General features: G+C 39.8%; 2 protein-coding genes across 7 annotated transcripts in view; one reads left to right on the forward strand and one right to left on the reverse strand.

The window, feature by feature from the left end:
• The first annotated feature begins 269 nt into the window (after positions 1-269).
• prkra (protein kinase, interferon-inducible double stranded RNA dependent activator) lies at positions 270-7,567 on the forward strand. 3 transcript variants are annotated; one of them, XM_080412386.1, is made up of 8 exons: positions 270-494; positions 1,808-1,989; positions 2,895-2,976; positions 4,151-4,232; positions 4,546-4,663; positions 4,741-4,835; positions 4,930-5,092; positions 5,874-7,567. In XM_080412386.1, exons 1-8 carry the CDS (start codon positions 430-432, stop codon positions 6,029-6,031), a joined length of 945 nt encoding a protein of 314 aa, XP_080268512.1. In that variant the 5' UTR covers positions 270-429; the 3' UTR covers positions 6,032-7,567. The 3 variants fall into 3 exon arrangements, with proteins under 3 accessions (XP_080268512.1, XP_080268513.1, XP_080268514.1); XM_080412387.1 differs by having other exon boundaries at positions 4,154-4,232; XM_080412388.1 differs by having other exon boundaries at positions 2,895-2,959; positions 4,212-4,232.
• A 4,147-nt stretch (positions 7,568-11,714) lies between these two features.
• The window catches only part of osbpl6 (oxysterol binding protein-like 6), a 46,199-nt gene continuing 44,978 nt past the window's right edge, over positions 11,715-12,935 (reverse strand). For all 4 annotated transcript variants that reach the window (XM_080456857.1, XM_080456858.1, XM_080456856.1 and 1 more), the window contains one exon: positions 11,715-12,700. In XM_080456857.1, the coding sequence (XP_080312983.1) occupies positions 12,589-12,700 (112 nt within the window). In that variant the 3' untranslated portion in view covers positions 11,715-12,588. The remainder of the gene's footprint in view (positions 12,701-12,935) is intronic.

The following is a 12,935-nucleotide window of genomic DNA, read 5'->3' on the forward strand; positions in this document are numbered from 1 at the left end:
AAGGAACCATGAAGCAAAGTGTTTCCAGTGAGCCAACATGCACAATAGCAGCAAACTGACTCTGTTTGACCAGAATGGAACAGGCTTAATTAGTATAATTAGTAAGACCTGACCTGTGAAGGAAATAAGGAAGAGGCCCAATTTCTTTCCCATATGCCTGCTGTGCATAGGGCCTATTCCATTGGCAGCCACTAGGTGACAGTGTAGGCTGGTCCAAACCTGTTTACTTGACGGAAGAGCTCGACCCCGTGAACCGGATGTTGATAAGTTGTCAAAATATCTTGGCAACTTCCAGCCGCTCCTCTCCGTAGCGCCATCACTATATTAACCTAGTTCACTCACCGTTAACCCTACTATTCCCGCATTCAGACAGGTAGAAATATATAATTTAGTTGTTAGTACCGGTAAATCTGCAGCTCGACCAGCCAGATGATGGAGAACATGTCCCAAGAAGGATACCAGTCCACGGCCATTAGAACCGCACTCAGCACGAGGTCAGTCATTGAATGATCTGTGATCATTATGTCTAGATTGTCTACTGAGAATATATTCCCACTGTTTTCATTGTTATTCCTCCGTATACTTGTTTGTATTACTTGTTCTACTAGATCAGTGGTTTTCAACCCTTTTCACATCGGCGTCCATTATCTATTCGGCATTTGAGCCACGGAACCACCGTTTGATGAGGTTGAGCCTCTCAGACCCAAGACTTAGAATATTTTGTTATCGTTGGACAAGATTTTGTCCACAATTCTATGCATGCTGTGAGATAACAGGCAAACGTTGATCAAAATAACAATTCCTTTATTAAATTATTCAGATGTTAACTCTTGAGAGCGTAAAATGAAACCAAATGAACCCGTAAGGGTTCATTTGGTTTCATTTTACACTCTCAAGAGTTAAAGATCTATATGGGTTCATTTGTTAACTCTCCATCATTTAGCTGCGGACCACCTGGAACCCCTTCAAGGTCCACTGATGGTCCCTGGACACTGGTTGAGAACCACTGTTCTACTAGAATAACACTACAAGACAGATGGATATTGTTAGCAACCCAAGTGTAATGAGGTTAACTTTGTAGCCACATCTACTGTGTTTGCAGGTGCATCATCATCATGCCATGAAAGTACAATCTCACTGCCTTATAAACAGGGGCATCACTTTGTGTGAATTAAATTGAGGACACATGGATAAATTAAGCTTTGGTTTTTATCTTGATTACTGATCTGTGTATGTTAGACTGGTAACCAGAAGGGTGGGCACTAGGGATCGAATACCATGCCCTGGGAACCTCGGAAGAGTGGGCAGTTGGACTCAAGAGAAATCTGGGCACCAAAACAGAGTGTCCACTGAGAAAATCAGTAGATTACAGATTTCCTGTAGTTCCCAGTATGCCCACGCCCAGTAGTCCTGTATCCACGGTAGATACTTCATCTGGCTTGAGCTTACTATATTCGTATTCTCATTTCATCCTCGTGGAAGCAATTGCTGTTCTTATGGTTATTATTTAATATTATTATTTGCATCATCTTGATCTATACTGTATGTCTTAATGTGTGTGTGTATATAACACACACACACACACACACACACACACACACACACACACACACACACACACACACACACACACACACACACACACACACACACACAGAAGTGTTGAAGAGCATAACATCAATCACTAGTACACTAATTCTTCCCCACCACTTCAACATTCTTTTTACATTATCTCTGGGTTTGAGTATGGATTTACACCCACCAGCTATATAATGTTAATCTTCTATTTATCTATGTTTGGTCATAGCCTGAATGTGAATACTCATCAACCCCAGAAGCAGAGCCCTGCTAAAACACCTATACAGATCCTGCATGAATATGGCACGAAAACTGGCAACCTTCCCGTGTATGTGATGGAGAAGGCTGAAGGGGAGGCTCACCAGCCCAGTTTCATCTTCAAAGTTACAATAGGAGATGTTTGCTGCTCAGGTATTTAGTGTCTTACCTTCTGACGTTGTGTGGTTGGCTGGTGTAAAATGTTCTCTGCTATTGATATTATATATCCTGTTTTACTAGGGGGGGGGGGGGGGGCATTTCATGCAAGGCATAACTTGGCTAATTGGAACAACAACAAATTGAGCAACTCGTACAGTAGTTCAAGAGGACGAGGAACATTCGAAGATAATAGTAGTAGGGTAGTAGAGAAGAGCATATAATACCATAAACCAACTTCATGACAATAGAAAATGTCCCTGACAAGACATACATCATTTCCATTACAAGTTGTCATTACCAGCAAGACATTTTATGTCCCTTAAACAAAATGCCATAACATTCAACTGCCAGTCAGATTACAAAAACAAACATTTCAATTACCAAATAGTCACCCAATATAGCCTAAATACTTCTGGTGTATTAAACCTAATAATCCAAATTTGCAGTGGATGATTAGAATGGGGGTTTCTCCCATTTAGGCAACCTTACACAAGAGGAAAACACCTTTCCGTTGCAGCAATCTGGGAACCCATCGGCCAAAGAAATTGGGGAAGAATTGCAGCTGAATCTGTCTTGAGAGATTAACGTTCCAGTGACAATTCCGGAGTATACTTTATTTGTTTTTAATATGGGATTGCATTTAGATGCATAATGGTCCCAGGAATGATGTGGCTCAGTCTGTGTCTGTGAAAAATACACAAGTCGACCTTTTGGCTGTATTGATATAGCTTAATACAGCGATTCTCAACCTGTGGGCCGTCATTGCTTTCCTGTTTACATCACAAGTACATTTTTGGGGCAACCTTAGCGTCCCTATTCTGGGGCGAACGTTCAGTGAAAATAGCAGTTCTGTTATATATATATATATAATGCACTATATATATTTGTTGTGCCTTCAGGTCAAGGACCCAGTAAAAAAGCTGCTAAACATCAGGCTGCGGAGGCTGCCCTGAGCATTCTGCAGATAGATGTTGGGACAATGTAAGTCAACTTGAACCATGTCTGCTAAATCATTTTACTTGAACTTATGTGTGCAATTCCCACCTAAAGGTAGCTCTCCACCGCACCGACATCGGCCGCGGTAAGTGTTGGAAAGCGCCTGTTGCCGAAAACCTGCTGTTGAATTGGCTTCCGACCGCCGGGTAGCAGCGGAGCTGGCAGAGAGGAGAAAGAGCTCTCTGGTTGGCTGCTAGGGACCCTTTCTAAAATGCGGGACATTTATTTTGTCTGAATACAGCGCATATCCATGGTATTACTACAGCTGCATGTGTGCTCAAAATGCAGACAGAAAGCGTGGGACTGCGTGCACGTGAGGCTCGTCTCATTCAAACACCAGCCAGTTGTCATATTTTCTCTGAAACGAAACTAAGAGTTAGTTAGCAAAACTATATGGCTGTGTGTGCATGGTTGCATTGCTCATGGGACGGGTTGCACGCCGTGCAGGAACCTATTTGAACGGGAGCACGTGCACGCACATGCGTAGATTTAAAACGACTTTAAATTCACACCTCAACAAAGTTAACAAAGGCTGCCGACCGCCGGTTGTCACACCAGCATGAATTAACATAGGATTAACATAGGATTGAGCCTAGGTGCATATCAATTGTCCATTGTGTGACCTGTAGTGTAAGTGTTAAGCGACGTGCACGTTACGTCATTAAAATGGAGTGCAACCACATACCAAATCAGCAATGCAACACTTGAGTGTGTGCAATTGTGCTGCCGCTTGCTGCAGTGTTTATTATTTTAATTAACATTAAATATGAAAGATATGATGCACCAAAATAGTCTAAATACAGACATTATTGTGCCAATGCCCTAAGCAGCCTGCAGTGCATTAGTTATCTTTATAATTTCTCAAATGATCTAAGCATGTACATGTTCATGTGTATGTTGTTGAAAAACACATCAAGCCATAGGCTATTTTAGCTCCATTGTAACCGTCTGTCGGTGTCGACTCTCAGGTGCATTCAGCAACTTTCTTTTCACACCTTCCAACCGACTGATCTCCCGACTTCATTCGACTGCCAGTTGGTAGTAATCTGTAGTATTCTGTTTGGTGGAGAGCTACCTTAAGACCTGATGCTCAAAAGTAAGTCATGATGTGCAGCTTTTGAACTAGTCATCACTAACCTACTGTGTATGTCATTACCAGCAGGAACGTTCACATAAAGAATGAGACTAATGGTGTCCCAGCAGAGCCCAGTGACCAGCCCAACTCAGTGGGGATACTGCAGGTGCTTGACTCTTTGCCTTGACTGTGCTATTTCTGTATGTGTGTGTGTTCATATATGAAATTAAAAAAATAAGTAGGGGAATTATTTGATTGTGTATGTTTTGATCCTACTTGGAACATGTTTGTTCTGCATGTTTGTACTGTCAATGGGACATGCGCTCATTCATAGAAATTATTTAAACAACAAAAAACACAAATCAGTAATAGTGTTTGTGTGTGAGTCTGCATGTGCGGTTGTGTTGATTTTACAAACATAATGCTTGGAAACGACTGCTTGTTATGACCCTGCACATTCTTACCACCATTCATTGTAGGAGCTAGCATTGCAGAGGGGATGGCGACTTCCGGAGTACTCGGTTCTAATGGAAGCTGGCCCACCACACAAAAGAGAATTTACGGTTACATGTCGGATGGAATCCCTGTCAGAGACTGGTATGGATAATGATTATTGTCTTTCTTAAGCAGATGTTTAGTTATTCACAATTTTAATTTTGAAATATTTTCAACAGCTGTGGGCAATTCGAAAAAGGTCGCAAAAAGGGCAGCAGCAGACAAGATGGTGGCAAAGCTTCAAAGCTTATCAGGATGTTCAGAAATCACATGGGTATATGTCCAGTATTCTGTGCATTTCAAGAGGGATCACTCACTGTTGTGGACAACTGTAATGTTTAGTGTAATGTTTTTTACATTTTCTTTAGACACCCAAGCCCAGTGTTCGATTTGAGAACTTGCGGAATTCCTCTGCTGAGAAGATATCATTATTGAGGAGAAACCCGCTGAGCATTCCCAACACGGACTACATTCAGATGATGTCGGAGCTATCGAAAGAGCAGGGCTTTGAAGTGGCGTACTTCAACATAGGTAAGTTATTATGGGCATATTATTATAGGCGAACATTTTCAAAGATTTTCATGAATTAAAAAGAAATGTTAAACAAATGTAAAATCATTTAAGAATTCTCAAAAATAGAAAAATTATGAGCTTGTAGATCGGCTATTTTCGGCATTTGTCGTACAGTGAAGTATATATGGCTTAAAGCGCAATGACACTTTGGTAGAGGTTTCAGTTGTGTAGTTACTGTAACCTGCCATGATATCTTGCTCCGTTGTTCTGTTGAAATAGATTTTCCAAAAATAGCCACCTCATTGACTTACATTTCACAGTGAAACAGCTCTCAAAGTCACTCTTTTGGCACATAATCAAACACAAAGTAGATTCTGCCAATATATATCGCAAAACCCTGTATGGCATTTATTTATTTAAGAAAAATGTCATCTTCATTGGTTCTTTGAAGATCACGTCTTAAAGCATAATGAAGTTGGAAAAATGCTGCACTGGGTTTTGTGATGTATATGTTTATGTATATAATTTTGGCAGACTCTGCTTTGTTTGTGTTCGTTTATGTACCAAATGAGTGGCTTTGAGACATGTTTCACCGTGAATTGTAAGTCAATGAGGAGACTATCATCACTTTTCTAATGAACAGAGTAACGGAGCAAGATATCTCGCCAATATTTGGAGTCACTTCATGGCAGCAACCCCAACCTCTACCAAGTGTCATTGCGCTTTTAATTGGTTAAAAATAAATATCAGCCATCGTTGTACCTGTTGCACTGTAAAATGTGTGACTGTGCTTTTACAGATGAGCTGACAGTGAATGGCCAGTACCAGTGCCTGGCAGAGCTGTCCACCTCTCCTGTTACTGTGTGCCATGGCACAGGAATTTCCTGTAGCAATGCACACAATGATGCAGCACACAGTGCACTTCAGTATATCAAAATCATGGCTTCCATCAAATAAACCCACGCAGTCCTCGCGGCCACATTGTGAAAAAAAAGGAAGATCTCTTACAATGCTAAATTTTTCATTTGTCTCCCTATTATCATTTTGTTTGTACATGCGTTTATCAGACAGTAAAATTGTCAGTGTTCATTTAACACAGAGACTCAATTTGACACTCGGTTCAATGAACATTGAGAATTTTTACTGCGCGTAGGCACATTATGGGGCCACAGCTATCGGAGGGACGTCGACCTGAGTTGTACAATATTTTAGCATCTGCAAGGAGAGGAAACAAAATTTAAATTGCCCACACCTCAAAAATAAGCATTAGTTCCCAGATTAATTTTTTTCATCATACTTTTTGTGTGCTATCATTTGTAAATGTATTTGTCTACTGTAAGTCACGTAGAAAAGTAAAAAATATGAACAGTATGAAGCACTTCTCTTATTGCGGAATGGGTGCTGCAGTAATACCTTCTATAATGTAATATTTATATCATTTACACTCTGTAGTTCATTGCATTGCCTAGGTGAAAAGGTTTTGAATTCTGTTTAGCCTATCTTAGTATGTTGGTCAGCAATGAAGGTCTTTAGTTTTCGTTACTTATGTGCCTCTTGTCTTTGATAAGATATTGTAGGTTGATTTGTTTTTTAAATTACAATTTTAAGTCGGTTTCTGCTTCTTTTAGATGGAAAGGGAAACTAATTTGGCGGAATCACATTGACTATAACTTCATCAGAATGTAACTGATTATATTATGAATTTATCTTTATTTATGGTTTTTATTCTGTTGAGTCAATCAGAGACTGTTGATCATTTGTTATATTCTGTAAAGGTTATTTAGTAGTCTGATTTCTGTGAATGAATTAATATACAACATGATAGCACCACGACTTGTGTAACTAAACTTATTTAGAGGAAATGTGACTAAGAATTAAAAGTGTGCATTAAATATTGATTTTTGTCTATGACACATTGTAATGTCACTTTTAAGTCTAATATCCCAGCAATAGTTTTCAGTGTATATTTGAGGCTTCATGATTCTTGTGCAATGTGTTAAACTGTACATTAGAAAAATAATGTTGCCTGATATTTAGTTATTTTAAAGTTTTGCTTCTGAGCTTTCTGCCCTTTTTCATTCACAAATGCATCCTGGAGTAATTGTTAAGGTTTTGGCTGCCACTACGAAGCAGCTACTTTATAAGCCTCTGTCTATCCAACATTGTCAAGCGCAAACCGAGCTGGTCAGATAGGGCTGTTTATGGCAAAGTATGTGCTTGTTTTTTTTAAATTCCTAGGCCTGTTGTCTGTAGTACTGACTGGACTGATTTCTGCTCATAACTCCATCTGTGAGTATGGCATCTGTGACGTGAAGTTTGAGTTCCAACTTGGGTATGGCAGCTTCCACATACTGTACTTGTTTTCTGTGAGACTAGATATTACTGCAGCTGCACTCCTGTTTGACTGGTCTCATCTCATTATTTGCTGTGTGCCTGTAGTGCTTAACGCAAACTGTGTATGTGTGATATATTTAATAAATGTACTGAACTGTCTGTGCTGTCTTTTAATTAGGCTCTGGCAGAGAATACTGCCAGAACGTGTGTATTCATGTGACCTACAATAGGACCATACAACTAGAGATTAAACTCATTAAAGTGTAAGCCCACTATAAAAGTAGATCCCGGCTGGATTCATTTGAGTCTACAATAGCATCACATCTGGAATGTCAGCCCACATGTTGGCGTTCACTGCTGTCGCAGTTGAATAATTATGCAATGCACAACTGAGCCAGAGATCAAACCTGTGACCTTATGCTGCTGACCAGTACTTATACATTATATGCCCTTTATGCCGGCTGGCATGTAGGGCAGCAACAAAGGATCTCCACTCCTGTCTGTTCTGGGCCAGCGTCTTTATAGAACTCCCAAGCTGCTGACCAGTGCAAATGTGAATATGCATACAAGTAGCTATGCAACCCAGTATAACAAACAATGAAAATTCTTAATTTATCTAATTAATTGTGGACACGATTCTCAAATGTTTCCTGGACTCAAACCAATTAAAACAAGCTTTGTACAGCTGGGTAGGGTGGTAAAGATGGTTAAAGATAGTTTAATACTGGATATTCAACAGATATTCAGGTCTTCAAACCCTTTGATATAGCCTGTGGCTATTCCAGTAATCTGTGTGTGTGCATGCACGTACGTGCACATGTGTGAGTGTTCTGTGTCCCTTTATTCCTGTGTCTGTAGTCCTTTATGCCCATAGATGGAGATTCCGAACTCTCCCAAGCTGATTGTTGAAATACTTGCCCATCTATGGAGATCCCCGAATACTCTCAAGCTGGTGAATTGGTGACGTCATAGAACCGGCTTCGAAGTTTACAGATGATGGGTCTCTATCGGCTTTGTTGACTGGTTGAAACACGTGTGTCGTCACTTTTTTAAATATCTGATGTCATCAATGTAATGACAAGGGCTCTGAAAAAGAGTAGCTCTGACTTCTTATAGGAGTATCCTATAAGAAGATAGATTTTACAAATCCTATAGTGTGAGCCCAGCTTAAGGCATGATGTTCTTAACCTCTTGAGCAGTTGCGCATCTGGGCCTTCCACTTATTTTTCTGACCTGTTAGATGCAGTTGTGGTTAGAACTGAACGGGGTGAGGGGGTAAAACATTTTGGCTACTTAAATTAATTAATTCCTCACCAGGCTCCTGAAAGAAGTGTTTCCAACGGCCAGTCCACATAATTTCTCCATTGTCAACGGCTCACTGCCCAGTACAGGTTATCTTCCCTCCCCCATGCTATAGTTACCCTTCTGAATCCCAGTCTGGACCCTCTTGATCCTAAACATTTTAGGCGCTTGTCTTGACTGCCATTTTTATCAAAAAGGTGAGAGCTACTCTTACTGCACTGCACCACTGCTACAGTGATCCTGTGTAGTCTAGAGGGCAACAATGTGGTGTTCTCATTTAACTCACATAGACCCTCTATACTTCGCCAAAAATAGATCAGATCTGCTCATTTTTGACGAACGTTTGGAGTGGCCCCAGATTTTATCTGATGAGGCTGATTCTACCGAGATACACAGTATTGTTTTGGTACATATTGATCTGTCTAGATCATATAAAACAAATAAGACACACACATACATTTGAAGTTAATTTAAAGCTATACAGTAGGTAGCCTAGTTAATCAATCTCCGTTGGGTTTTTACAGTTTTATTAGAACAAGCACTATGTAGCAGCAGTGTACAGTGTTCATGGAAATATACTATATGTACTCAAATTGCACTTTTGAAGGTACCATTTGGAAATGGATTTTAAGAACACAACTGACACAGTGAGTAGTGATGTGTGTCAGTTTGGAAACACAAAAAAACATAAAAGTCCAATTGAGGAAAAACAAAAACCTTTTGTAAGGCATTTGCAACATTCATTGGCAGGCTATGTCGTTTAAACATGCAAGTACGAGAACTGATGAACTTCTTTAGGAGCGTTATGAGGTGTCTGACCTATTGGAACATGAAAGCGACATGAAATCTCATGTATTTTCTTTTTTCCTCTATGGAACAAAGTTCAGAGTCTGAATCTACAACACCACAGACTAAACGAAGCAAGACCCTATCTTCCAGACAGAAATCGGGAGTAAATTGATAAAGAAAAGCAAAAATAATATACAAATTCCTATTCTCTATCCACTGAAGTAGGGGGAAACAGGAATATGCTATTGTAATAGTGACTCATCTTGTAAATGATTGTATTTACAGTGATCACCAATAATGACATTGGTTACAGAGTCTAACAGAAGAATGAGGATCATCTTAAGTACTCATATTACAGTCAGATTACACATAGTACAGTCAGAAAAAAACAGTCCCTTGCTTGTCTTACCCACATTTCCCTTACAAGCACTTAAGTGACCATGCATTTTATTATATAATCCCTCATTTAATGTCTGAATCCTGTAACATGTATGTATATGTATTTTATACACAGGCAGAATCTTTTGAAGAATGTTTTGGGTTATGCTTAATTTACACTCCATCATATGACGAAGTATAAATCAGGCTTTAGTAGACTGTAATGGTTTACCTTCTTGGCATTGTGGGGGTTTCTTTGTACAGTATGTGAGGCATGAATAAATGCTTTAAGGCACGGCAAGTGGACTTGATGCTGACAAGTTGTAGCACTGAGTATGTGATCCAAAGAAAGAGACTTCACTGAATGACAAAAAAAAAGTCTATGGATGGAAAAGCATTTCTATCTTTTTGGTTTGTAATCTACGGTACTACTTGAACAGTGCACACAAGATGAATTTCGCTTCACATAGTTTTTGTTCAACATATTTTTCATTGTTCACTCATAAAACAATTTTCCATTTTTGCCATAGCAAGTCATAATCCCACAGTCATGGACACAATTGGACACTAATTTCAATGCACTCCAGATGCACAAAATATATTAATGTTTTTGCTTGTTTTGGGGTGATTTCAATCACTGGACCCCACTGTGTCTTTCCCTATATTGTGACACAAAGGGGTTGGTTAAAGCTGGTCAGCTTTGCAATTAATCCACTTAAGAAAATTAAATAACAGCAACCCATATCATAACAGTAAATTCTCTGGGAAATTAAACACATTAAAAATATCAAAATACCATATTTGTACACGTTTTTGTACACACACAAAAAATCTTGCCTTTGGCTTGAACTTCTACATGATGATTTGGGGAAACATTAAAAGCATGTTTTAAACTAGGCCTACCACAGCTTGCCAAAAATAGCTAAAACACCTTGTGCCTTTTGTATCATGTGCTGTCTTCACCGCAAATAAAAAGCAATGTATTTTCTTGGATGCAGTTGTAAGCTTCTCCATAGTTGGCCAGTTATATAAGAGAAGCAGACGGTTTACCCACAGCAGTCATGTGGCTACACATAAAGGATATTTTAGCTCTCGCTGTACACGAAAAATGGGGCTGGTTCACTCCTGTTTCATTACAGCTAACGTTTCAGAGAGTGGATCTTCCAGGGTCACGAACTGCTGTATTACAGCCAAGATAGTTTACTGTGTCGCATGAGTTCTATAGGAGTACAGACTGTCTGGCCGACTATATATGGACTGAATTAAAGTGATGTGGAGGAGCTGAACTGTGTTAAACAGGTGTCACGTGTCAATATTTAAAATTAGACTTTGGGAGCTGGATAGGGCACAGGGCTAACGATGCTCATGAGGCAGTCTGGGGTGAACAGTTGTCCCTATATTTACACCAGAGGGGGTGAAATTCCATTATGGGGAGACACTGGCTTTCAAGTAGTCTTGCAGGACACGTGTACACAATTAATGCTGTTACTGCAATATAGTATATGTCTTGACACAAGACCTGCGTAGGGGTAGCACAATACCAACAAAAGTGGTGGCTGTCCAGCATCGGGGGATCTATCAACACTGCTTATGTAATAATTATAACCATTACCTTGGGGTACAAACCCTGGCCACACCAATGTTTGTTCTTTTATGTCCGTTCCTGAGATAGTACTGATTTTGTCATTTTGACCTCGATCCTGAACTCGACCTTTTTGACCCAAAGGTCAATCATCTCTTCGGGGCAGCCCATTTCTGATTCCCACCTAGTTTCAATAAAATCCAGCCATTTGAGTTATTTTGCGAACAGACAGACAGACAGACAGACAGACAGACAGACAGACAGACAGACAAATGAACAGCACTAATTACAATACCCCGTCATGCATTGCTGCGGCAGGGTAATAGCCATAATGTCCTACAGTACAGTACTTCCTTCCAAACCGATGACTTTAGTTAATGGCTGGTCTTTGGAATTGAATCATACAATGAAATATTTATAGTTATCAGTAATACCAATCAAAATTAATTACATTAATATGTGTTTTTACCCAGGAGAGAATACTGTTATGATTAAACAGATTCAACAATAGTAAAAGGCATTAATAAATAAAATTTGCCAAAACTATATCACACAATACCCTTTTGGTAAAGTCTACAAGTCCAAGATATTTTACAAAAATACCTCTTTTTTTTCTACAACAAATAATGTTGATATAGTAACTATGGCATATGCCGATGAAAAGCTGCGCACTAATCATGCATGATACATACAGTAGGTCATCAAAAAGTCAAATTCATAGACTAATCTAAACCAAACCTCTTTCCCGAAATTAAATGACTTGTACTGAAAACCTTTCAAATGTGTGATGTGGATAGGCGACTTTATTAAGGCAAGGACATACTGAGAAGTCAAAACGGCTTAGGATAGATCTACGTGAGATTGGTAAGATTGTTGCCTGGTCAAACCAGCTTCTGCAAGCACAATGAAGGTGATCCTAGAGGATGCCCCAATGGAGCGATGACCGCTGTGCCACCATGGTTCATTCGGGTCATCTCTCAGTTCTGCAGTCGCTTATGTCCATGCACACACGTCTTTGTCATTAACATGTTTTCTCATAACACCTTATTGTGCATAGGTAACAGCTGTCTTTTCTACGATGATGATGAGGATGATGATGATGATATGGAGTACGTAGCGGTCCCAGGTGCTACCACAGGGTTATCGTTTGTTCCATATTGATGAAGCCTGGGTTTTTACGAAGCTCCCAGTACGTGTTGTTGGTGAGCCACCTCTCCCTCTGATTGGCATCAACCACTTTCCTGGGAGAAAAGAAACAAAACAGAAAAATTGTTAATAACTAATAAAACTGTGAGATATGGTCGCTTGTATTTCCCTGAGGCAGCGGTTCTCTCAAAGTGGGTTCCAAGGACTCTCAGAGGTCCTTGGGGGGGGGGGACCCTTACAGAGTTAAAGGGATAGTTCACGCCCACATTTTTTTTCTATCGATTAGTCACCCCATTTTTTTGTATTTGTCGCATTCCTAAGACAATAATT

This window comes from Gymnoscopelus braueri (genome assembly GCF_963280865.1).
Source record: "Gymnoscopelus braueri genome assembly, chromosome: 18".
NCBI classification, from domain to species: domain Eukaryota; kingdom Metazoa; phylum Chordata; class Actinopteri; order Myctophiformes; family Myctophidae; genus Gymnoscopelus; species Gymnoscopelus braueri.